The 27,016-nt window shown below is 44.9% G+C and overlaps 2 protein-coding genes across 3 annotated transcripts in view; both read right to left on the reverse strand.

Annotated features, from left to right (window-relative positions):
* Nucleotides 1–286: 286 nt before the first annotated feature.
* LOC112267731 (basic helix-loop-helix transcription factor scleraxis-like) lies at nt 287–2,827 on the reverse strand. The gene is made up of 2 exons (XM_042297048.1): nt 2,235–2,827; nt 287–2,009 (listed from the first exon to the last, which is right to left on the reverse strand). Exons 1-2 carry the CDS (start codon nt 2,733–2,735, stop codon nt 1,977–1,979), a joined length of 534 nt encoding a protein of 177 aa, XP_042152982.1. The 5' UTR covers nt 2,736–2,827; the 3' UTR covers nt 287–1,976.
* A 5,198-nt stretch (nt 2,828–8,025) lies between these two features.
* si:ch211-246m6.5 (von Willebrand factor D and EGF domain-containing protein) overlaps nt 8,026–27,016 on the reverse strand; it is a 48,979-nt gene continuing 29,988 nt past the window's right edge. Inside the window, exons 22-35 of one of the 2 annotated variants that reach the window (XM_024428227.2) lie at nt 25,271–25,408; nt 22,588–22,848; nt 20,574–20,753; nt 16,445–17,449; nt 15,711–15,806; nt 15,216–15,311; nt 14,507–14,602; nt 12,917–13,012; nt 12,553–12,648; nt 11,788–11,883; nt 11,058–11,153; nt 10,185–10,280; nt 8,748–8,845; nt 8,026–8,527 (exon numbers count right to left, since the gene is read on the reverse strand). In XM_024428227.2, the coding sequence (XP_024283995.2) occupies nt 8,507–8,527; nt 8,748–8,845; nt 10,185–10,280; nt 11,058–11,153; nt 11,788–11,883; nt 12,553–12,648; nt 12,917–13,012; nt 14,507–14,602; nt 15,216–15,311; nt 15,711–15,806; nt 16,445–17,449; nt 20,574–20,753; nt 22,588–22,848; nt 25,271–25,408 (2,471 nt within the window). In that variant the 3' untranslated portion in view covers nt 8,026–8,506. The remainder of the gene's footprint in view (nt 8,528–8,747; nt 8,846–10,184; nt 10,281–11,057; nt 11,154–11,787; nt 11,884–12,552; nt 12,649–12,916; nt 13,013–14,506; nt 14,603–15,215; nt 15,312–15,710; nt 15,807–16,444; nt 17,450–20,573; nt 20,754–22,587; nt 22,849–25,270; nt 25,409–27,016) is intronic. The other variant, XM_042297049.1, reaches the window with a different exon arrangement.

Consider the following 27,016-nt stretch of genomic DNA (forward strand, 5'->3'; position numbering starts at 1 on the left):
GTTTGGTGTGTAGCATTGCGATCAATTACTAAACTTTGGTGCCTGCTGTACTAATACAACTCCACCTGAGGTCCCAAATGCACACACAGCTTAATGTTATTACTGGGTAAACCTGATTTTAATGAACTACACAATCCACAGTAAATGGTTGTGACTGATTTTCTAAGGCTGTGTTTACACAGGCAGCACAATTCTGATCTTTTGCCCAATTATTGACTAAAGAGCTGATCTGATTGGTCAAGTTAGTAGGAAAAGTTCAGAATTGGACTCTGTGTAAACTTGGCCTAAGAAGGTATTTTACATGCACATTCAACTCATCAGTCCAATATTTATTTTGAAAGTAGTTTAATGATTGTGTTTACAAGTCAAATATATTTTTTTACTTCTTGTACAAAAATGCATTTTTCTCCTTCAAACAGCTTCTCATTGGTTGCTATGTGAAGAGGACAATTGTCTTACATAAGTTAGGAGAAATTCAAGTATGTTTACAACAATGTTACACATTACAATAGACTTGGAGGTAGGCCTATAATTCTATTAATTTAATACATTGAGGTCTTCATTGAGGTAAAAGTGTATTGCAGTCAGTGTGCAACATCGTTATTTGTTTTGGATAATTCATCCAAATATGATTGTATTTTTATTTTGCATGATTTTGAAGTAATTTATTATATACCCAAATCAGTGCAGTCAATTCTGTTCCTGCCTTTTAAATTATATTGTGAAATGGCTGATGAAACCAACACTGTAAAAGTGTGAAAACATTTGATTAGTGTTATTTCCTGATAGTTGCTGGTTGTATTTTCAATCTACACAGGCCCTTCTGATCAGCAGGTTTCCATGGGTGTGAGTTTTGGCTTTCCATGGTGACATCACCATGTGGTTAATTGGTTAATAGACCATGACCAATAAGAGTTCCAAACCCCTCTTCCAATAATGGGTAGTTGTCAGTTTACCCTTCCCGCTCAGACCACTCCCAGACAGTCCTAGCAAAAATTCTTGCTTGAAAAAGTTTTGTGCTAAAAAGCTTCTTTTAAAAACAATTTGTGTGGAATATATTACAGTAAGGTATTTTGTTAACTATAAATTATTTGATGATGATATAAAAACAGTTGCATTGGGCCTTCAAAGGTGCAACCAATACTGCACAAACATATGCAGAACTATTGTGTTTGTGGATTGTGAAAAGGCTTGTGCAATACATGCAAGTAAACATTTCTCAATGTATAGCATTGAGCTCCCAAAATGAGTGTTTAATATGTATGTTACGTTTTCTTTTGATCTACACCATGTTACATTTGACATGGAATATTGACTTGATGTGGTAAAGTTTCTAAACACCAAGTCTGGTTGCTTCTGCTCTGCTAGCAGGTTGGGCCTACATATAACACTTCATATTTGGATTCAAGCACATTTTTATATTGTTTTGCCTCCCCCCATTTAAATTAAGTGTACTATCCTGGTTAAGATTCATTTAAATATTACTGCTACCAAAGTATATTTGGAACTATTGAGTTTGAATGGCAGTTAGAATTCATAATTGTCAAACACGTCACCCTCTCCTCAGTTGGCAAAAGATGAATAAGCCAGGAGACAAGCTAACCAGTCCGCTACTCCACCGACGAACCGCTGCACGGCCTAGGCTTGGGTTACAACCATGTGACTGGCTGCATGGGGGAGGCGAGACTGTTTTTTAGGAGCGCGACACTAGGGCTTACTATTTCTGATACCGAAATAGCCCACTGTCAGGTGGAACCTTACACATTGCGCTCGATTTCCAATTTTATCAAAACACGGTGGAAAAGACGCACATGTAGTGAACGGAAAGTGCATTTCGGGGGGTTGTCCTAAGATTTTGCAAAAATATGTACAAAGTTAAATAGTTTTTTTCCCCACTTTTAGGTACATGTAAACATCCGTGTGACTTGGTATGCATCCTTGTTGCATCCTTGTTTTGACAGTAGTGCGTGACCATGTCAGATGGCTGTGTGCTTTCCTCCATCTCTGAGCTGTGAGAGTAGAGAAATTGTAGTAGTTTACATTGAAATAAAACCATTGGAATACTATTGATTGGGATGGCTGTTATGGAATTCCTCCAATCTTAAATAAAGTACTGACCCATTATCTAAATGTAGCCAAATCCCATCCATTTTATTTTATGAGATTACATGCAGCCTTCTATGATAGCCCACAGCCTGTCAACCAATATATACTGATTTATTTTGAGGACTCACCATTTTCCTCTGGTTACTGAGACAGAAAGTGCATATGGGCCTGAGTGGGGGGCTGCTGCTGTTGATGTTGGTGCTGCTCTGCAGGATGCTGTGGTACCCGAGACAGGGCTGTCCGTCCAAACACTCGTCCCCCAGCAGCAGCACGTTGGCAAGGTGGGAGATGTAGCTGGACGCCAGGCGCAGCGTCTCGATCTTGGACAGTTTCCTGTCGGCTGGTTCTGTGGGAATGAGGGTGCGCAGCGCGGTGAAGGCCGTGTTCACGCTGTGGGTCCGGTCCCGCTCCCGTGCGTTGGCTGCCTGCCTCTGTTTGCTAACGCCCTGCAGACGCCTGCTGCACCCCCTCTCCCTCTGCCTGGCCCCCTCCCGGCCCCCTCCCTGGGGGCTACAGCCGCTGCCCGTCGACTTGTTGTCGGAGCTCTCCTCGCTTCCGCTATCCAGTTCGTCCAAGTCGGAGGGGAAACCGTCCGGCGCGGCACCCTGTTCGCTCCCTGTGGACTTCATGGTGGACCTGGCTGGGTGTCTAAGGCGGGGGAATGAGTTGGGATCTGGGACTGGCTCTGCTCCTGTGTCTGTTTCATGGCGACTGCTTTATAAATGCAGAGTGAAAATAGCACCTGGGACCAGCTGCCGCCGTGTGATCCGGTGACTGGGGGTGCGGTGATCCTGCGCTAACTGGGCTCACGCCATCCCCTTGGCAGAGCATCATGCCATTTCTTGAATAACGGATCCTTTCTGGGCCCGGTCACCATGCATGTGGCCTCTGGAAACGGAAAGACAGGTGGAGGCTGGAGAGGAGAATCCACCGGTCGTGGTTCTTTGGGTGCTTGAGGTTTATATATATATAACCCCCCACAGAGAGCCAGCACACTCCCACTTTGCTCCTAACCCCTGCCCCTTGACCCCTAACCCTTCCATGTTTGCAGATCTGTGGAAGGTGGAAGCAATATGGTGGAAGCTTGACCATCACACTGCTTATACTTATCCAGCCCCTTCAGATCTGCAAGCATTGAGGGGTCGGGGTGTGACAGTGTGACTGCAGATGCACGACATTAACCTTCTCCCACTCTCAGCCCATGTAAACACAGTTGTGCTGTGACTCTCTACTCCCTCCATCACGAAACTTCATTGTCTTATCTGCTTCCTGGAAGTCTTTCATCTTCTTCCGCTGATTCAAATGCCTGTCTAACTACCTGAAGCCTCAACAACATACACACAATCGCACAAATGTCTATTGCACGCTGTGCAAAGGTCACGAAAAGATGATAAGGCTAATCTTGACATAGTGAAACCATTCCTCCGGTTTACGCGAGGCCACTGTGTCAGGCTGATGTTTAGAACACGTTGCATCGTTTCACATTAGGATGTGTGTTCCTAGAAATCCTGTCACTATTATTTGGTGAAGTGTTTCGGGGGAAGTGCTACTTCGTTACAGCATGTCAAGAATTCTCAGAACTCAAATTCAAACTCGGTTCAAACCCCAGTGAAGGAATCACTCCTTGGTCTTAGAGTCATGACACCAGTTTCAGTGCTCTCCGACCAGGACCGTGAGTGAGTAGTCCAGGTGTATCAGTCACCCTCCAGCTGTTCCTCCACCCCATGGCAGTCGCCCCATTAACTTGTGCCATCTTTAGCCTTGATATAAATATCTGTGAATGTACAAGTCACTTATATAGTGTTTCTTCAGTCAAATTTCAGATCATCATACCAAGATTTTCATCATGATACCAACAATAGTTTTAGTGTTCCTGAGAGCAATGTAAGTTGTGTGAAAAGAGAATTATAACCACAGCAATTGCACATCAATAGGTTGGAATGATTTCAAAGGGCCAACTGAGCTAATCAACGCAACCATATATTGTGGAAATGAAAATATGAAACATTAGGGGAGTTGATTTGTATGTCCGTTGTCAAGTTGTTGTTTTGGTATTTCAGGTCTACACTACGGGTTATATAGCAATAGACTGCATGTCATCACTAGATGGCAATATAGCACTGGTGTGGAATTACTATGAGCCATTTTGACAGAAGTACTTTTGACAGCCTTTCTTTGTGTAGGTGGGCACGGGCATACATCCACAGGAACGGAGCTGTGTCAGCCGTGTGTGGGCTGTGTGTGTGTGTGACAGCACATTGGAGACTTACTAGTGACAAGTGCGTGACATGTTTGACGTTGCAGCTCTGTCACTAACGCTGCTGACAGAGGGAGAAGAGCGAGAGGAGATGGAACGATTGGTGGGAGAGAGAGAGGAGAGCGAGAGGAGGAGGAAAAAGGAGAAAGAGAAGGAGAGGAGGGGGCTGAGAGATTCAAGGAACAAGGTGCAGGTCTACATGCTTGTCTGTCTGTGCTAAAAGAGTGGTGTAGTTAGGTGTAGCTCAGCTTCTTCTTTCATTTAGTGGGGTAACATTAGCAGCTGCTTCTCCCCTTCGCTTCTGGACCATTATGCAACATTGGGAAACTTTGCACTTCCCAAATCACTTTGATTACCACCCATAGATGTGTACAGGCACATTTTATTGGTAACTAGGGAGGGTTTAGAAAGATCAGACAATGAGCCTGGGGACTAACGAAGGACAGGGTGAAAATAGAGAGAGACATACAGAGAGAGAGAGAGAGAATAAAATAAAATGCATTTGTATTTGTCACATGCATCGTAAACAACATGTGTAGACTAACAGTGAAATGCTAATTTACGTGTCATTTTCCAACAATGCAGAGTTAAACATAAAAAAATAGAAATAGTGGCACAAGGAATATATACACAGTGAATAACGAATAACAATAACGAGTAAAAATAACATGGCTATTTACAGGCAGTGCCAGTACAGAGTCGATGTGCAGGGGTAAGAGGTAATTGAGGTAGCTATGTATATATAGGTAGGGGTAAAGTGACAAGGCAACAGGATAGATAACAGACAGTAGCAGCAGCATATGTGTTGAGTGTGAAAGTGTGTGTGTGTGTGTGTGTGAGTGAGTGAGTGTGGCGTCAGTATGCATGTGCGCGCATGTTATGTGTGTGTGGGCGTATGTAGTGTGTGTGTGTATGTGTGTGTTGGGGTTTTAGTGTAAATATGTGTGAGTGTGTGGGTAGAGTCCAGTATGTGTACATAGGGTCAATGCAGAAAGTCCAGGCACCGATTTGATTAGCTATTTAGCAGTCTTGTTTAGCAGTCTTAAGGCTTGGGGGTAGAAGCTGTTCACGGTTCTGTTGGTTCCAAACTTGGTGCACTGGTATTGCTTGCCGTGCGGTTGCAGAGAGAACAGTCTATGGCAGGGAGCTCAGCCCCAGTGTTGTATTGGGCCGTACTCACCACCCTCTGTTGCGCCTTGCAGCCTTACAGTTGTCGTACTAAGTGGTGATGCAGCCAGTCAAGATGCTTTCAATGGTGCTGCTTCTGAGGATCTGACATTCAGACAGACACAGAAAGGTAAATGGCGGTTGTAACTGAATTTGCCGGAAAGGAAGATACATTGTCATTGCCGTGACAAAATGAACAGCGTTTTTTTTTTAATGTGAGCAATTCTGTTTATTCCAAAATAAACACATTACCATAAACTAATATCTTTCAGCATCCTGTGAGGGATGAACAGCAGAGAACACAACAGTAATTTCCCTAACAAAGTTTGTTTCGCTTCTCAAAGTTTTGACCGTGAGAGACAATCACTGAGGGTGGATCTCAGGCCTTCCCGTGATATTTACCATCCAGGAGTTAGTGAGGGGTTGCCACAGAATTATTCGGAACACTATTTCAAAAGCAGAGGCTGCTTGCTTGGGTTGAACTAGAATTAGCTGCCAGTATGCAGAGTACGGGGGATTAGAACAAAGCTACACAAACATCAACTGACTTGCAAAAAGACTAATCCTACTGAGCTCAAACAGGGCAACTAAGACTGATTTTAATGAGATTTGAAAACCGAAGACAAAAGGCTGCTAGAGCAGAATAGCCTGTCAAAATTGGCTCAGAGGTGATGCAGTTTGGTGATGGTTTTATCTTTTAATCCCCATTTCCTCCTCATCCTCCACCTCCAGTGACTCACACAGTGAACGTCTGTGGCCCCTGGGCTAGGTAGGCATCCCTCTAACCCCTATCCCCCTAACTCCTTCACTGCATAATTACCAGGGGGCTCATTTATAAATGGTTTGGTATGCATGTATTTGATCATAAATTGTTCATGGATATTACAAAAGGTGTACCACAGGGGTCAGTACTGGGACCTGTACTCTTTACTATTTACATAAATAATAATGGTATATCTGTTAAAATTGTAATATTAATCTGTATGTAAACAACACTGTTATAAACAAAAAATGAAACGTCTTCAAAGGTCCTCCAAAGTAACAGTCAGTATCTGGTGTGGCCACCAGCTGCATTAAGTACTGCGGTGCATCTCCTCCTCATGGACTGCACCAGATTTGCCCGTTCTTGCTGTGAGATGTTATCTCACTCTTCCAGCAAGGCAAGACAAAGTCCTGAAAAAGGGACGTTTCTTTTTTGCTGAGTTTATACGTCATTGCCCCAACTGTTGACCAGGCTTTGATAGAGCTGCACAAAGCAACATTGGACCATCACGCTCTCCCAGAAGCTTGGCTGGTGAGTAAAACCTGTGAATTCAGACAAGCAAAAGATATGATGGTACGCACTCAAAAAGATGTTGCATAAAGCTTACTTAATTTCTTTAATTATTTTCACTGAATCAGGATATTCTACACAGACATTATGGCTTTGCAGCCTTCTTCAGTGTGTAAGTACAAGAAGGCTGCAAAGTGCGGACCCATCACACCTTTTGTATGTTAGAGCTGCAATCTGACCTTGTTCCCTTAGAGCTGCAATCTGACCTTGTTCCCTTACAGAAACTGGTTGTCTTAAAATGTGTACTTATTGCTGGCAAGACTATATATATGTTATTCTCTAGTTCTCACAAGAATGTTTCAGATGGACTACATATTTATTAATTGGATGGTTCTCCCGTTGATCGGGTTGCCGCCTACAAATACCTGGACATTTGGATTGACCAAGAGTTATTGCTTATGAAAAAAACAGACGGACGAGCTCGTGAAAAAGCTAAGATTTAAAGTGGGCTCCTTTTTTATAAAATAGATCTCGCCTCTCCCTAAATAGCAGGAAGCAGGTTGTACAGTCAACCTTCTTGCCAGTTCTTGATTATGATGACACCATTTGTGCCGTTTGTTTTTATCAATGGTGACAGGTTTAATACTCACCACTGTATCCTGTATCAAAAGGTTGGCTAGTCCTCATTTAAAGTCCCGTAGATCAATTTATTACTCCCTATTTGTTCAAATCCCTACTACACAAGCTTCCAACTTACCTAACTTTGTTGTTAATGTATATGTATATATATATATTTCTTCTTTTTTTAAACATGAGATACATAACCTGGTCACATGGTTAGTTAACCCTTGCGATTCCTCGGGGCTCCACCGAATTAGGTTTTTAGCTTTAATTAGGTTTTTAGTTTTTATGCACCTCATTACTGGAACCAACTGCAAAATAGTCTGCAATTGGACACTCTGATGCCGCTTGGGAAAATGTAAATATTGATTGGGGAACTATTTACTAAGTAATGTGGCTGTTTTCCTGATTGTTTGTATTTTAGTTTGTTTTCTGATTTTCATTTGATTTGGTCAATGAATTGTATGTGCAGGGCTCCTTTGCAAAAAAGACTCTGATCTCAATGGTGACTCTCTGTTTAAATAATAGAAACGTTACACAAACCACATTTCTTCTCACATTTTAAGAAATGATTGCATGCAGAATGAGGATCGAGACTATGCATTGTACATAACAAATGGACTTTAATATCATACATTGCCTGGGTTTTATTTGCGAGTAATGCAAAACCTATTTGATGATATTTACAACAGTATGAAATTATAAAACATCAGACAACCAAATAAATAACAGTTCCAAGTGAGTTTTTAGTTTGATCGTAAACTGCCAACTTGATGAGCTTGTTCCACAGTAAAAAAGGACTGTGTTGTGCTTTGTTTGAATCTTTTTTTTTAAAAGCCAGACTTTAATAGATAAAATACAGTATTATTGGTTCTAAGAAAAAAAATTATACAAATATTATACATACATTGGTCATGTAGAGATCCTAATGTTTGGAATTGTGCCGTATATTACAATTTTGTTTTTGAAAAAACAAAAGCCATGGACATTGAGCATCCTAATAGTCAGTGTGGTGGTTCCATTAGGAGTTTCATTGTCTTGTTTCAGCCCAGCTTCATCAGTACAGAGCTCCCAGTCCTCCATTAGCCTCGTGGAATTGGGAGCTGAAAAACACCACACATATTTTGGCCACACTTATTTCACCGTGCATCCACACAGTCTTGAAGTGGACCAGCAAATGCAAAAAGCTGGGAAAAAGCCCCCCCACCAATAAGAGATTTCTGACTGTCAGGTGTTAAGCTTAGTGCTCAGCTTTCAAATTATATTCCCAATTCCTCTCTTGATTCCAGTCACAGTAAGTGCTGGGGGGATGTATCTACTTACCTTATGGGAACACAGGACCCCTGAATACCCTTTCCTGCAGGCACATACATTAGGGCGGATACATCGGCTCCCATAAAGACACTTCTGTTCACAGAGTGCTGTAGAAAGGATAGAGAAAATCACAATGTGGGAATGATACATGTGAAATGAAAATCACAATGCAGAGAAGAGAGAACGTGAGAGAGAGAGAGAGAACGTGAGAGAGAGAGAGAGAATGTGAGAGAGAGAGAGAGAGAGAGAGAGAGAGAGAGAGAGAGAGAGAAAGTCCTAAATCAGCCTCGCATCCTAATAACGACACTGTCATAACGACAGAGCTGACACTAATTTCTCTTTGCTCATATTACCACCCTGAGGATTCTGGGTAAGTCCCAGAGAGGGGTCCAAAATGGAGCCATGGCAACACAGTTACCATAATCATCCCATCAAACCTCTGAATCATTGCCATGCATAGCTAAATGCGTACACTGTGACGGAGTCTGCCTTTGAATTTATGACAGAAATGATTTTATTATGCACTTGGATACCCCTGTGTGGACTGAATTCTCTCTGCTTCTTGTTCTGAGTTTATAGATTTTTCTGCGCTGTATATTTGGGAGAGTTACTTACAGCTATTAGTGGTTTGATAGAAATAAATAAATAGGGCCGAGGCAGAGTAAACAGAAGTGATGACTCATCTTTACGGACGGCGACTTCACTTTAAAGGGAGTTAAGTACTTCTCTCATGACTCCCGAGTCATTCTTCAAAGTCACGTATTGGCTGGTTAATGCTGGGATGCTGAACGAGCTTTATGCAGGAACTATTAGTGACACTCTGATGAGATGTAGCTGTTAGTGTTTGTGTGTGTGTAACAAACACACAGCTGATTTTTAACGTGGTTAACGTGGACCAGGTGATAAAAGTTGTTAACGAGGAGAGCTTCTTCAGCATGGTGGTGGTGAGAGTGGGCTGACGAGGGACGTTTTAGAGACATATGAAACTGGCAATAAACGTCAATGAAAGAGAACTATTGCAAAATATACTGTGTCCATAAAATGTATATAGTATGTAAAAGCTGGAAGTAGAAGCCTAAGTGTTATTGTTTATTAGTTTACTCCAATTAGGGGAGGGGTGGTAGGGTTTGTGGGAAATAATAAAGGATAATATTTTTGAAAAAATATATACATACATTCATATATATATTTCCCCCCAAAATATATGGGGATTGGAAATGATGCAGACAATTACATTTATGAAAGCCACAATATATCTGCATTATTAAAGCTGATCTTCCCCCTTAGAAAATAAATACATTAATAAAATAAACGTCAATAAAGATTTTTATCAGCGGTAACTTTGGGGGAATAACCACCGTCTAAATCAGTTTCTCATTGGTAAGTGTGTGTGTGTGTGTGTGTGTGTGTGTGTAGGAGCAGGCTCGTGTATGTAGGCGTACTTACGGGCTTGGCATAGCATGCCCTGCCAGCCTGGAGGACAGTGGCAAGTGTTATGGCCAACACACTCTCCTCCATTCAGACACTTCTGTAGACAAGTGGCTGGGGCGAGACAAACACAACACCAATCAACTCACATACCACTGCTTATGAATGAGTTATGTATGGCTTATGAACGAGTTATGTATGGCTTATGAATGAGTTATGTATGGCTTATGAATGAGTTATGTATGGCTTATGAATGAGTTATGTATGGCTTATGAACGAGTTATGTATGGCTTATGAATGAGTTATGTATGGCTTATGAACGAGTTATGTATGGCTTATGAATGAGTTATGTATGGCCTATGAGTTATGTATGGCCTATGAATGAGTTATGTATGGCTTATGAACGAGTTATGTATGGCTTATGAATGAGTTATGTATGGCTTATGAATGAGTTATGTATGGCTTATGAATGAGTTATGTATGGCTTATGAATGAGTTATGTATGGCTTATGAATGAGTTATGTATGGCTTATGAATGAGTTATGTATGGCTCATGAATGTTCTAAATGTATTGCGTAGGTACCATTTAAATAAACAGAGTGTTACCAGAACATCTTTTGGTATGTTGTAATTGTGTTCCTATTGTTTTGTAAATAGGCTAATAGGCTTGTATAAAGCGGCTTACAATCTGTTTACATTCTATGCGACTACCTGCTGCCATTAAATGCTTGTTTGTGAGGGCATGACACAAGCCTGCCATCGGTGAACCACCACACATCCCAAGCACCATGATGAATTGTTTCCGTATGCACATGCCTCCACAGCCAGCAATGGAAGCATCTGTTTACAGGTGGCGGTGCAACTGTGGAACTCCTACGTGAGCCCACTTACGTTTATCGCACCGCTTTCCTCTCCATCCAGATGGACAGTCACACACATCTGGACCCACGCACCGCCCGCCGTTCATACACATGGGCTCACACACACCTGCACCGGGGATGGAGGGAGAGACTCAAACTTACCAACTCAGCTCATACATATTCACCAGAATAATTATCCACAGTATCTCGCATGGCAGAGAGATTTTCAACTGACCCATGCATTTACTGTACCTGATAGGCGCAATCAATGCCATGGAGAGGACAGACAGTTCGACAATGAGCACATTGCTGAAGCTGTCACGGCACTAATAACCCATTAGTAGCAAGTTGGTAATGTATAGCTAAATTAAAACCTTGACGTCAAACCCCCCTGCATGCAGCACTATTCTTAGTCAATCGCACTCCATAGTGTCAATCTGACTATTCCCAGTCTCCACATGAGGCTCTGAAATGTTGGTTCCTGCTCCCTCGGGCGGAGCCTCTTACTGGTTGCATCCGTCAAATGCTTCCCTCATCCATATGGCTCAATTTACCCGCCAATATGCTGTACATTAACAAGGCTCTTGAGGGCACTTTGTCAGGCTGACACACATATGGTGGTGGGTAATAGATGATGATGATGATAATGAGGAGGGGAGAAGGGGTAGAGGAGGAAGAGAGGAGGCGGAGGAAGAGGAGGCGGATGAGGGGCAGGTGGAAGGGGCGGGCCATGAAGGAGGAGGTGGCGTGGCTTTACTCACTTTTTTCACAGCGCCATCCGGTGTATCCCTCGGCGCAGGAGCAGACGCTGTTTCTCATGCATACGCCCCCGTTCTTACAGGCAGGGCTGCAGACAGCTGGGAAACAGCAAGGGATTGAGAGAGAGGGGAGAGATGGAGAAAGAGAGAGATAAAGAGTGGTGGGGAGCAATGGGGGTGAGAAAGAGAGAGAGAGCGAGAGGGGAGAGATGGAGAAAGGGAGATAGAGGTGGGGAGCAATGGGGGTGAGAGAGAGAGAGAAACAGATGCACCATTTCAAAAAGGCGGAGACATCACTCCATTGATCGATACAGTAGTCCGTCCAAACCCGAGGCTTCACGATATATGAGGGACAAAAACAGTCCCCAGTAAACAGTTACTTAGAGAAATCCCTTGATAATTGGACACAGTGGAACTCTGCCAGAGCCCTTGATGGGCTCCTTCAATTCAAACCTAAACTCCTGTCAATCTATTGGATTCGTTTTCCTTTCATTCAACAAGTAAATAAACAAGTTAAAACTCCCACAGCGGGCCCATGACTCTGTGTGTTGTCAGGATAGTATGTGGACAAGGACATGGGTGGACTGAATTGTGTGTGTGTGTGTGTGCGGCTCAGCTGGTAAGAGTGTGATTGCTAGCAATGCCAAGGTTGTGGATTCAATTCCCGCAAGGACCACACACTAAAACTGTATGCAGCCACTTTACTGTAAAGCACTTTGGATAAAAATGTCTCCTAAGTGCAACAATTAAATGAAGAATGTGTTTTACCGTTTTGACACTGGGCGCCGTAGAAGCCCCGGGGACAGCCACATGTGTTCGGACGAAGACAAGTCCCTCCGTTCCGACACATAGGGAAGCACACAGCTAGACAGACAGACACGTCAACCAATCAATCAATCAACCAACACATCAACTGACCAATCAATAAAGCCCTTCGTACGTCTGCAGCTGTCACACAGCGCATTACTGCAAACAGACCTCAAACCCCCCAAAAGAGCAAGCGGAAGGACAGGAAGGACAGGAAGGACAGAAAGGACAGAAGACACCAGGAAGAGTAGCTGCTGCACGAGCAACAGCGTACTGGGGATCCTAATCAACTTTTAAAAAACCCTGTTCAGGACCAGAGCTGTACCTGTCTCACAGGAGGGTCCGGTCCAGCCAGGCAGACAGGAACACTCATCAGGAGACACACACTCTCCTCCGTTGTGACAGTGGCGGTTACACACCACTACGGAACAGATAGATGGGAGAGAGTGAGCAACACAGAGATACGATATAAACGGAGTTATTGACATAGCATTGTTCTGTAAAGTTCTCTACCTACAGTATATAGTATACCCCAATTGATGTTAAGTTAAAAAGAATACAAGTTTAAAAAAATAAAAACATTCAAACCAATGAGGGTTCCGGAACTTTAAAGCCAATTATCTCAGAATCATATTTTGGCAGATAAAACCATATAATTCCAAAGTCACAATATTACTAGAGTGGCTTATGTCATAAACCTTTCTATCTCTAGCAATACAGTTCTATTTAATTCTGCGATGAGGAGAGACACAGCATTGGCATGAACACCATTGGTTTGCCATTCAAATCCAATCCAATTTCAACGTGAGTAACCTGACAAAGATAAATAAAAGCCTAGTTAAAGGTATCAAATCATATCATATCATGTTTTTTGTCCCATGCGCCGAACACAACAGGTGTAGACCTTACTGTGAAATGCTAACTTTCAAGCCCTTTAACCAACAAAGTAAAAAAAAAAGTTTAAAAAAAATAAAACGAACACAATAAAATAACAATAATGAGGCTATGTACAGGGGGTACCAGTACCGAGTCAATGTGCGGGGGTACAGGTTAGTTGAGGAAATGTGTACATGTAGGTAGAGGTAAAGTGACTATGCATAGATAATAAACAGGGAGTAGCAGCAGTGTAAAAACAAAGGGGGGCTGTCAATGTAAATAGTCCGGGTGGCCATTTGATTAATTGCAAAATCTGATTAAGGTAAAAGCTGTTAAGGAGCCTTTTGGACCTCGACTTGGCGCTCTGGTACCGCTTGTACCGCTTGTCGTGCGGTAGCAGAGAGAACAGTCTATGACTTGGGTGACTGGGGTCTTTGACCATTTTTTGGGCTTTCCTCTGACACCGACTAGTATGTAAACTCAGCAAAAAAAGAAACGTCCCTTTTTCAGGACCCTGTCTTTCAAAGATAATTTGTAAAAATCCAAATAACTAAACCGATCTTCATTGTAAAGGGTTTAAACACTGTTTCCGATGCTTGTTTAATGAACCATAAACTATTAATGAACATGCACCTGTGGAACGGTTGTTAAGACACTAACAGCTGTCACGACTTCCGCCGAAGTCGGTTCCTCTCCTTGTTCGGGTGGCGTTCGGCGGTCGACGTCGCCGGTCTTCTAGCCATCGCCGATCCACCTTTCATTTTCCATTTGTTTTGTCTTGTCTTCCTGCACACCTAGTTTACATCTCCTACTAATTAACATGTGTATTTAACCCTCTGTTCCCTCCATGTCTGTGTGGGGTATTGTTTATTGTCAAGGTTGGCACACTTCCGGCTGGTTTGCACCGGGTTTTCTTTTATTTTACCCGTGCTTTGTGCCTCACTTGTTCTTTGGGCATTTTGTGTTGTGACGCGGTTGCGTTCTGTGGCAGATTCATTTTGCATGATGAATGATTTGTGATGATGTGTGCTGAACTCACTGGTCTCACATCTGGGGCCCACAAAGCCGTAGGGACAGGAGCAGGTTCTGGGTCCCACGCATGTTCCTCCATGCTCACAGGGCAGACTGCACAGAGCTGTGGGTGGAGATGATATGAATGTGTTATATATGGGTTATGAATGTGTTATGAAGTTCTTCTGTAGGTAGCCTTCACATAAAGTGTTAACGGGAAAATATTTACGACGACGTCGCATTTCTACGTCAGTCAGCTAGGACTAGGAACCAGTGTCTCACTACAGCTTGGTTAGCCTTATCTCCATTGCATTGGTAGGGTGGACTCTGACTTTGAGCTGTAGGTGGCAGTAGTGTTTCAAGCCTCTGTCAGGAATGTGTCAGACCAGCTCAAGGAGGGAGGGCTTATCAAATGCTCACAACTGCTTCCTTAGATCTGCACTCACTCGCACGCACGCACGCAGGCAGGCACGCACACACCCAACTGTACAGTACCGGACATGGACCGGCCTTCTCTCAGCAGTGCCTTTCTGGTTTTTACTGATGAGCTTGCTTTCTCTGTGCGACAACAAGCTCCTGTCTGTAGTCTGAAACAGCACACAGAGACAGTTCTGATTGGCCCTAACGAGAACAGATAGGCCGCGTCCGATATGGCACCCTATTCCCTACATAACGCACTACTTTTGACCAGATCCCAATGGGCAAATGTGCCATTTGGGAGGCAGAAGTATAATTACCTGTCTCACACGTCTCCCCGTGGTTGCCTTTCAGGCACTCACACGCCCCCGGGGCGACGCACTGGCCTCCGTTCCTACACTCAGGTTTACAGATCGCTGAGGAGAAGATTGTAAAGACATCAAACGATGCAAAAGGTTGGGCAATGCATGGGAATCAAAAACAACATCAGAATGATGATGTGGTATTTTGAGCGGCTAAGAGAGAGCTAGAGAGTGATAGGGGAGAAGAGGGAGGGAGAGAGAGCAAGAGAGAGCTAGAGAGTGAGAGGGGAGAAGAGGGAGGGAGAGAGAGAGAGAAAGAGTGAGAGGGGAGAAGAGGGAGAAAGAAGGGAGAGAGAGCAAGAGAGAGAGAGAAAGTGAGAGGGGAGAAGAGGGAGGGAGAAGGGAGAGAGAGAAATAGAGAGAGAGAGAGAGAGAGGGGAGAAGAGGGAGGGAGAAGGGAGAGAGAGAAAGAGAGAGAGCGAGAGAGTGAGAGAGAGAAAGACAGTGTTTTACCTGTTTGACAGTTGGTCCCGGTGTAGCCTGGTTTACAGCGGCATGTGTTGGGAGCGGCACACTCCATGTTCCTGCCACACGCATGCCTGCACACAGCTATAAATAACAGGCAGGCAGGCGGCGACACACACACACACACACACACACACACACACACACACACACACACACACACACACACACACACACACAACCATAGGCCAATTACAAGCTGCTTCCATCTATTCCAACTCCAACCTCACTTACAGCATCTGTACAGAAACATCTGTCAACTCAACCCAACCCACGCTGCTCTGGTACAGGGAGCACTCAGCTAGTCATCTTGAAAAACGACCATCATTAGGATGCCTTTTGGAGAGGCTAGAGAAAGGCATCACTTTCAGTCATTGAAAAGGATTGATGCACAGGTGGTATTCAATACAGCCGGTAAATAGCAAGGGTAAGGGTCCTCTATAATGGGCCAGTGAGAATAGATAGCATTTCTCAAAGCAGTAGCTCTTTCTCAAGCAGTGATACAGTGATAATAGATAGCATTTCTCAAAGCAGTAGCTCTTTTTCAAGCAGTGATACAGTGATAATAGATAGTGTTTCTCAAAGCAGTAGCTCTTCCTCAAGAAGAGGGATCAACCTTAGGCCTACTTCACAAGCCCCTTCATTTTTTGCACCTCTCATGTTCCTTGTTCTCATGTTCCTGTAATCTTTTGTTTTTAAATAAATGAATTCAATAAAAATACCTCTGCATGTTTGTCTGTCTCCGGTGTATCCCAGGGGACACCTTCCACAGTGGAAGCCCCCGTCCCTGGTGGGTTCACAGGGGACCCCTGGGAAACAAGGCATGTCAGCACAGGTCAGAGGCCGCTCCCGCTCCACTGCCACAGTATTACTGATCCTGGTCCCACGGTGGAGGTGGGGAGACGTGGCCCTGTGGAGGGGGGGTGTGTAGTGGTGCTTCCGGGCAGGGGTGGTGAGGGCGAGGGAGACCAGGGGTTCCTGTGGGTGGTCAGGTAGGTCAGAGGGGTTCGAGCCAGGCCCCGTCAGTGCTCCGTCGGCGGAAAACTCGGACTCAGAGAGGGAGTAGGTAATGGAGGCGAGGGCTGCGGTCAGCGGGGCCACGGCTTTAGGGAGGGTCCAGGGCTTGGTCATGGTGGGCACCACTACCACATTTATGAGCTTCCCTTGGGTTGTCTGCCCGGACTCTGTGTTGGCTGAGGAATGGGGTGGAGTCACCTTGGATTGGGGTGGAGTCACCTTGGATTGGGGTGGAGTAACCTTGGATTGGGGTGGAGTAGCCTTGGGGTAGGTGGAGTATAGAGGAGTAACCTTGGAAGAGGTGGCACTCTGCACGACAGCGACAGACTCTCTGGTTGTCACCTTGAGTGAGGTAGCGCTGGCATTGGCACCTGTTTTGGCACGAGTCCTAGTGAGGGCACTGATGGCATGATGCCTGCCCATGGTGAGGCTGTTGGAACCTTCAGGTGACATAGGGGTGTGTCTAGGAAATAGGGGTGTGGCCGCCTCTCTCCACCCAGTGATTGGCCCTCGGGCGGACGAGAGGGGAAGGTGCGGGGGGCTCTGATAGGCTCCCCTGGAGACTGGCGAGGAGAGGGAGGAGAGATGTCTGACTGCGTGCCTGGGGGGCAAGGTGGGAAGGTGGAGTTGGGACACTTTACTGTTGCTGTGGTGGTAGAGTTTGCTGCTCTTGGCTATTGTCAGCTGCTGCTGGGTCAGGTGAGGGTTACCTGAGGGGAGATGGGGAGATAATGATGTGACACAAAAAAACTCTATACCTACAGCTGTATAAGGTTATTGTCTTAGAAAAAAGGATTCCTAAAGGAATCTTCACCTGTCCCCATAGGAGAACCCCTTTTAGTTCCAGGTAGAACTCCTTTGGGTTCCATGTAGAGCCCTCTGCAGAAAGGAACCAAAAGGGTTCTACCCGGAACCAAAAAGGGTCCTTCAATGGTTTCTCCTATGGGGAAAGCTGAAGAACCCTTTTTCGATTCTAGATAGCACCTTTTAACTAAGGGTGTAGGGTTATGGTTGTGGTTGAGGGTTAGGATTGAACTGGAATGTAGACACGCTGGACTCTCCAAATGAATGTATTACAGCAGTATAAAATGTCATTGCGTCATCAGACACAGTGCAAGAGAAAACAAAGATGTGTTAAATATCTGTTCTAATCTAATTAACATCTGCTATAAACACTGATGTTGACACAGAACATGGTTGGAACAGAATCAAGACCATTGGACGACTCATGGGAACAATAAAGTTATTTAAATTCGAATTGAAATTAAATTCAAGTGTTACCCGACAAATATTACCCGACACCAGCTTTAATGACATATTGAGAGACGCCACCCAACGCTTCATTGATTTATTGTCCCCAACTGAGACTGACTGGAAACATCACCTGTATTGAAACCTCACAAAAGATGCCCAAATCACTTCATAGAGGAATCTGATACACAGTGAGGGAATTATAAACACACACACACACACACACACACACACACACACACACACACACACACACACACACACACACACACACACACACACACACACACACACACACACACACACACACACACACACACACACACACACACACACACACACACACCTGGACTGAAAGGGAACTGACTGTGTAGAAAGTCATGACAACAGGGTTGGGTATTAAACACTTATGTGATTTAGAAAGGTGGCTGCACAAATTATGAGATGCACTAAAATGATCTATTTAGTACAATTAAGAAAAATGCCATCACACTGGCTGGGTGAAGAAACAAAAGGCATAAACAATGCCCAAAAATATTGAAACACTGTAAACTCGTCTGTGCTCTTCCAAACAACCCGGCATGGGTCCTAGCCACTCAATAGTAAATCAAATCAAATGTATTTATATAGCCCTTCGTACATCAGCTGATATCTCAAAGTGCTGTACAGAAACCCAGCCTAAAACAGCAAGCAATGCAGGTGTAGAAGCACGGTGGCTCGGAAAAACTCCCTAGAAAGGCCAAAACCTAGGAAGAAACTTAGAGAGGAACCAGGCTATGAGGGGTGGCCAGTCCTCTTCTGGCTGTGCCAGGTGGAGATTATAACAGAACATGGCCAAGATGTTCAAATGTTCATAAATGACCAGCATGGTCAAATAATAATAATCACAGTAGTTGTCGAGGGTGCAGCAAGTCAGCACCTCAAGGACTGGAGGACTAATAGGACTGACTAATGATGGGAAATACTTGAACTCTCACTCTAAATAAATGTGTTTAAATGTTTCACATCCTCATGAAAGACGAATGCATGAGAAAAGCATATTCCACTGACATTCATTTATCATCTGGAAGTGCCTGCGGTTGACATGGACAGTAGACACACAGGGACAGAGTCCAGAGAACGGAGGATATAAAACAGAACTAAGCTGAGAGGAGAAGAGAGAGTGCAAAGCAAAAAAAAGTGATGATGATTAGCATATTGAGCTTATTAATAAGGCAGCTTGGCCTCAGAGCCATATGGAGCATGCTATATGTATTTTTATGGACCTCTTTTTATGGACCTCCAAGACGTATGATATGTTCCAATGGTCTAGTTCAGCGTTCCTCAACTGGCGACCCGAGTTTGGCCAGTTGGGGTTTTTATTTGGCCTCCGAAGTTTTTTGAGAAAAAAAAAATTCAGTTTCATTTCATTTATATTTTTATTGCTGGACATAATAGACTGTAAAAACAGCTCCAAGTGATTTTAATTGAAGAAACATGTTCCCAAGTATTCCCACGCATCGTAAACAAATATAAGCAAGGCTTGAAATTAAATATCTGTTTGGACTTCTTGTGGTCAATTTGCAGCGTACGTTCTGGCCCCCCGACCATCCTCTCAAGAAAAAGTTGTCCTGCAGCCTAGATCCCTGGTCCAGTTACCTTAGACACAAACTAAAGTAGGGATGTTGGTGGGGAAGGATGGGTGGGCATATTCCGCGACTATCTAGCAATCCAAAGGTTGCGTGCTTGAGTCGTGTCGGGGACAACTGTAGCATTTTAGCTAACCCTTCCCCTAACTTTTTCCTAACCTTAGTTCTCTTAACCTGTTTTTGTTCACATTTTACATAAATTACCCTAACCCTTGTCGTTTGTTCTCCTAACCAACAACGTAAATATGTATATGTAAAGTGTGATATGTAAAATGTATGTACATATAACAAAAAAGCTGTAAAAATACAAATATATTTTTGTGTCCTCTGAAGGGTGGGATGGGTTAATACAAATTAAGTCATTCTCCTTGGTTGTTAGGATGCAACAGGCAACCTGGTCTCAGAAAAAGACGTATAATACTATACGTTCTTCAAGATGTATGATAACTCATCCAATTCGTATGCTTTTGTACGACCGGGTAAGATGTTTGACGCTATATGTCCCCTAAATCGTACGATATTGTACAACCACTATTCCATTCATAATGTAATCTAATATAATTAAATATACAACACTAAAGGTAGGAAACATGTTTACATACCAAATCTTACAAATTGCCCTGAGACCAGGTTTAATAGGGATGGTAATGGCACAGAGGCACTTGAGGACCATTCACACTACATCAGATTGTTTTCAAATAGTTTTCCTACAGTGACAGTAGAATAAATACTAAAAGCCAATGCGTGGTGGTGCATGTACTTTTTATTTACATATTTTTGAAAGTACTAACGTATTTAGATCTAGCCTGGTGCCAGATCTGTTTTTGTCTTGCCGATTCCTATGGTCCTTGGCATAGGCAACAACAGGTGTTGGCTATACAGCACAAACGGATCTGGGACCAGGCTAGTAACTATGGCCAGGGAGGTGGTGTAACACTTCAAGCCGAAGTCTTACCTCGAGCGGTTTTGGTGCAGGTGCGTCCGTTGCCATTGAGGGGCGGTGGGCAGCGCCCGCAGACATAGCCCGTGTAGGGTGGACGTCGGTCGATGCACTGGACCCCCAGGAAGCACGGTCGGCTGGCACACGTACCTGTCACATTGTTGTTGTTTCCTGCATGGGATGATAGCCCTAAGCCTGGAACACATCATCACTGTCATCAGCCCCAGGACATGTACATATTTATCCAATGAATTCCCTTCCCCCTAGCATTCACATGAACAGCGATGTTCACCATTTGTTTATGCTCAGTGGGATGCTGTAATCAGCTGTCAATGCCTCTGCATCGGCCACACCATGCTGTCTTCGTTTGCACATTTCATGATTAGTCATAATTCAAATCAGTGCAGCCCCATAGATGTAAACAGCTCACAAATACCACTGACGTACAGTTGCCTACCGGAGTGATATATTCAACACTGCCTGACAGATTTTATGTGGCAGAACTCGCAGTTAAATCCAAAGCTGCTACAGTTGCTAATTGCTCAAATGTCTTTGATTAAAATGCAAAGTCTGGGAAGACCAATTATATAAAGGTACTTTATAACTGAAATTAGGACTGTGGAGAAACTCTTAGTTGGCACTTTGTGTTTTGATGGCAGGAGGCTCATTACGGTGCTTCGGGATGAAAGTCTCGGAGTAATTGATTGATACGCGATCAAGGTCAGAAACCCCTTGGAGCGAGCGAGAGAGAGATGTGTGTGTGTGTGAGACCCCGACTGTGTCCCCTGTCTTCACCTCCAGACCTGCCCTCACCCCCAATCCAGCTGCATCATCTTCCCTCTACCCAGAGGCCTTCACTCCCCTCCTGGGCTCCCCTCTCACCCCCACCCACAAAGAAGAGTGATGAAAATGCCAATCGCCCTATTCGTCTTAAACAAAGATATGTACTTCAGAACTGAAACTGCTGGTATCATTGGCACTTTCAGATGGATTCTGTCAAGTTTGACCCATAACTTCGTCCTTGTCCTTTGTTTCGCACCTTGCACAGGCACCACATCAAACCACCACAGCATCAAAAGTGTATTATGGCTCGACTCTGCTGTGTTACGTTGGTATTGCACGTTTCTCAGCATATCTCTATTCTGTGACGGATCTATGGAAGAGAGCAGACTGAGACCGAATGACTGTCATTGCAGTGCGGTTAGAAGCTTTGAAACGTGACACTGGCAACCCTTCTCTTTTTCCCATTTGCGTGCCGCACAGCGATTCTTCTCCCTCTCAGTCTAATAAAGCGTTCCATCTTCACGGTGACAAAATAAGAAAAAGAATGGACCATCTGTCTTTTATTAGGAAGTGATTTATCAGCGTTATGACTCCACATATTAAGGCTTATCGCCTGTGAATTGTGTCTCATTTTTTTGACTAGGGCAGCAGAATCCACTCAGACAATGGGTGGTTTTATCGGAACGACGGGGTCGACAGGAGATGGCATATTTCGCTGTGTGCCTTTCAATCCCATCTCCAGCCCTTTAGTGTGATGATGATGACAGGCAATTTTGCAAGGCCGCTAACTGGGCTGGCTATAGCTGCCAATGCCAATGAGGTACTCAGTCGCGGAGTAATGTGACACCCCTGATGAACTATTATATGAGCCCAGGTGTTAAACAGCCTTTTGTAGGCGATCTGAAGAGTATCAGCCAGGGGCTTTTGGGAAATAGAGGGGTATGGTAGTAGGTGCCAGACGTACCGGTTTGTGTCAAGAACTGCAATGCTGCTGGATTGTTCACGCTCAACAGTTTCCCGTGCGTGTCAAGAATGGTCCACCACCCCAAAAAAAATGTCCAGACAATTTGACAAATGTCGGAAGAATTGGAGTCGACATTGGCCAGCATCCCTGTGGAACGCTTTCGGCACCTTGTAGAGTCCATGTCCCGACGAATTGAGACTGTTCTGTGGGCAAAAGGGGAGGGGGGATGCAACTCAATATTAGGAAGGTGTTCCTAATGTTTGGTGTACTCAGGGTACTTGCCAGTTTTTTGTCCATTCTCCAACGGTGTATGTACAGCTGGGGCCTTGACAGGTGCCGTGTTGGTCTCTGGAACTCCAGGCATGTTGGTTTGTGGGAGTCCAGGCTGATTGGTCGGTGGGATTCCAGGTCGGCCAGTGTCCATCCTGGGTGGATTGTGTTGGTCTGGTCTGTTGTTGGGTGAGGACTTAGAGGTGGTGGTGGTGGTGGTAGGGACAGTGGTGGGTCCAATGCTGGGGACAATGGGGATTGACCGTACAGCTGCTGTTGTGTTAGAGACAGATGTGGACACATGGAGAGAGTAAGAGGTGGACTTAGTAACACCTCTGCGCTTTTATGATGCTGGGAGAGAGATAGATAGAGGACACTTCAGGTTCAGAGCCAAATATTTGTCTTATGCTGTCACACAACCAATACTGTTTTTATTAAAAACATTCCATAGAAACTTCTCACACTCTATTCAAGAATGTTGGTCCACAGCACTTTGGTCCACAACACTTTTCATCTCACACCTACACCGCTAGAAATCACAGCTCCACAATAGATCTGCGAGCAGCAGATTTGTGTAAAAAAATATGTTTTTAAAAAAGAAAGAAAAGCAGAGCAGGAGGAGAGAGAGAGAGAGAGAGACTGTGTGATTGATGATGGCAGAGTGGAGCGATGGCAAGTGAAATAAACCTGGCAGTGTAACTCCTGTCGAGGCAGCATGGCACTATAATAAACAAAGCAGAGGACCACTCAGTCGAAACTCATCGCTCAGAGGGAGAAAAAGATCAAGGAGAGAGAAAGACTAAGATGCTTGGGAAATAAAAGAGGGATGTTGGTGGAAACATGGCATGGCTTTTCGGTAGCAAAATGGTAACTAAGTGTATGTGTGTGTGTGTGTGTGTGTGAGCAAGTGCGTGTGCGTACGTGTGTGTCTGCACTCCTGCAGAATTCAGGTGGTTTACCCTGGACCACAGAAACAAACGTCTGCTGAATGAAAATTGGATTTCCCTCTAGGTGCGTATGTGTGTCTTATGGATGGTTCCCCAGCTTCGCCCCTGCTCCCCCTAGCCCTGTTCCCCTCGCCCCTGCTCCCCTAGCCCTGTTCCCCTCGCCCCTGCTCCCCTTAGCCCTGTACCCCCCGCCCTGTTCCCCTTAGCCCTGTACCCCTCGCCCTGTTCCCCTTAGCCCAGAAACCCTTTGCCCTGTTCCCCTTAGCCCTGCTCCCCTCGCCCCTGCTCCCCTTAGCCCTGTTCCCCTCGCCCCTGCTCCCCTTAGCCCTGTTCCCCTAGCCCTGTTCCCCTCGCCCTGTTCCCCTCACCCCTGTTCCCCTGTTCCCCTGTTCCCCTCGCCCTGTTCCCCTAGCCCTGTTCCCCTAGCCCTGTTCCCCCGCCCTGTTCCCCTCGCCCTGTTCCCTCGCCCTGCGGCCAGGCGGTAGATCACTCTGTATTCAACTAGGCCATGCTCCTTCCATGCTCTCCCTCCTCACCGCACCTCACTTCCTCCTCACCTCAGCTTTAGGCTCAGGCAGTACTGTTGATCACTCTGTATTCAACCAGGCCCCACACCTCACCTCACCTTACATTACCTTGCCTCGCCTCAGCTCTGTGCTTCCTGCTCACCCAGGCCCCACACCTCACCTCACCTTACATTACCTCGTCTCACCTTTGTAGCCCAGGCGATAGATCACTCTCCATTCCACCAGGTCATGCTCCTCTTCCATCTCCCTGCTGCTAGCCAGGCCCCTTACCTCATCACTGCCTTCTGCCATGCTCCTTCCTCCCAGCCCTACTCTCTGCTCCCTCCTCTGCACCCTTCCAGGTTCCCACACTTCACCTCTAATGGCCTTTGTCAGTTAGCTGTCACACCTGAGGTGCTGCGGCAGCACTCTGAGCCTTGGGCCAGGTGTCAGGATACACTCTGCTCTGCTCTCCCTCAGGGAAGAAGTGCTTCACCAATTAACTCAGCTAAACCTGAATACCCCCACCCCCTGAAAAAAAAAAAATAAAGAAATGAAAACACACCAAAAAATAATTTATGGGGGGGTTTCTGGTTTCCATTGGACATGCATCCCTGTTGGTTATCATGTGAGCGGTTCATCACCTGCCCTCTGGTTTCCATTGGACATGCATCCCTGTTGGTTATCATGTGAGCGGTTCATCACCTGCCCTCTGGTTTCCATTGGACATGCATCCCTGTTGGTTATCATGTGAGCGGTTCATCACCTGCCCTCTGGTTTCCATTGGACATGCATCCCTGTTGGTTATCATGTGAGCGGTTCAATGTGCGGTGGCAATTATTATTCCCATTATTGTTGTGTGAGTAATGTTATCCAGATATGGGAATTGTGGAATGCTGAGCTGGAATGTCGTATTGTTTCCGTTTGTCTTGTCAAAGATAACAGTGACGGTCTGGTCTTCCCACAGTTACCGGTCCATGCAGCTTTACGTTTCCATCCACTTCCATATTACAGGTGGGAGAAAGTTGCAAGAACCTCTGGAACGTCTTTGTAACATGTCTTATATTCATATCAAATCAATCCCTTTTCCACATTGACAAACAAGGCCCACAGTCTGTTTCTATGGGAGTGAATTGGCTAACTGATACAGTAGTGTGGTAGCACTAGTGATTTGATTGGCCATGCCTACCTGTTGATGTAAAAAGTGTTGATAAATACATTGGATTGATTGACCATGCCTACTTGTGCAGGTGGTCCCATCTCTCAGCATGCCGTGGGGACAGCCTCCACACCTGTAGGAGCCGAAGCTGTTGAAGCACTGGACTCCAGGCAAGCAGGGGGTCCTCTCACACTCATTCACATCTTCCTGACAGGTAGCGCCTACACAGAGTCCCAGAGACGGACAGACATTATTACAACAGACAACACAAAGCCAGACAGCCAAAGTCCATTACTACAACAGGTAGCCCTTATACCCACAAAGACAGAACGACAAGGTCTGAGCCAAGCTCACAGACAAAGAGACAAAAAGCCAAGGTCTGAGTCAAGCTCACAGACATAGAGACATAGAGCCAAGGAAGCCCAATACAACAAGAGGGAGTTAACGTATTTTCAGCCGGTGACGTGCGGTCAGGGCAGGCACAATGAATGAAAGAAGAACTGCAATGAAAAATAAATAAACATACATTTTTATCGATAATCATTTTGTCGTCATTCATTTTTTTCTGCATGATAAAATCCATTTCTGAACAAGCGCTTTCCAAACTTGCGGTGATCTGCTACAAAAGACACAAGTAGGCCAAACTCCAAACTCAAAGCAAGGCACTGACATGACTTGTGCGTGCATGTTTCTACCTCATACTGCCAGCTAACGGGCGCCAAAAGGCAGGCAGAGAGCTTCGCTGCCTTTCAAGTGTCAATATGTCCCATCCATCTTCACTGCACTCCAATAATAAATACCCATAATGGCATAATGGCGTGACAAGGAGTTATGGGACAGGCAGGGGGACAGCCAGCTCCCGGCTGTGGACGTCACACGTCATCTGCCATTTACGTTCGTTTTACAGCGAGATAAAGTAAGCTGATCGGGATGGCTAACATATTGCATCTGAAGCCGTTTTCAAAGTTGAATTTTCTAGTGAAACAGCAGGTGATAAGGGATGGACAACCAACACAGAAAACAACACAATAACTTCAATATGAGTGGCGTCAACGGAAAGACTGACTCTGTGGCTGCGCTGCTAACAGCCGACTCGACTACTTCCCCCTCCTGCTTCTTCACCAGCGACAGCGTGTAGACAAGTGCCGGTTACGGCGACTTGAACAACTTCCACATAGCACTCAAAAAGCATGAGAAGTCTAAGTCTCATATCCAAAGCCAGGTAGTTCTTCAAACATGTGGCAATGAATGAACATCGGAGATGTTCAGGGTGCACAAACAGAGAACCGAGAGATTTCGAAAGACCTACATTAAACAATGCTACGTCACGCTACCTCGGTAGGAGTGGGCATTCTGTGCCGACGATGAGAGCACCAGCTCATCAAACAGGCCCAGGGGCCCCTATGTGGAACTATTAAACAGTTAGCAACCCATGTAGAGACCGCCAAATTGTTCGTTTTTTTTTTACTCATTACTCATATGATGGAATTTTCTATGTAAAATTGCTTCTTCCGTGTTCTGCAGAACAAAGTGATGGATATTGGTATCTGCTTTATCAGTATCAGAATCACAACAAAAGCACTGGAAGGGCAGCGACAAAACCTTGATCGTTTCTATGAGCTGTTCAAGCAGAGATGCAAAGAACTGGGCCTGGCGGTATGCGAAAACTCATAGTAAACAGTCGATCAGAGTAGAGAGGGGGCTAATCTACTATAACATAATGGACAATATTAATGTTCAGACGAGAGCTAGTCTAACCTACGGGATACAAACCCAGTTCCCCCACGGGTGCCACCAACGTCTTAAGACCATTGCCATCATCAGACCGA

Source organism: Oncorhynchus tshawytscha, linkage group LG14 (assembly GCF_018296145.1).
Source record: "Oncorhynchus tshawytscha isolate Ot180627B linkage group LG14, Otsh_v2.0, whole genome shotgun sequence".
Taxonomy (NCBI): domain Eukaryota; kingdom Metazoa; phylum Chordata; class Actinopteri; order Salmoniformes; family Salmonidae; genus Oncorhynchus; species Oncorhynchus tshawytscha.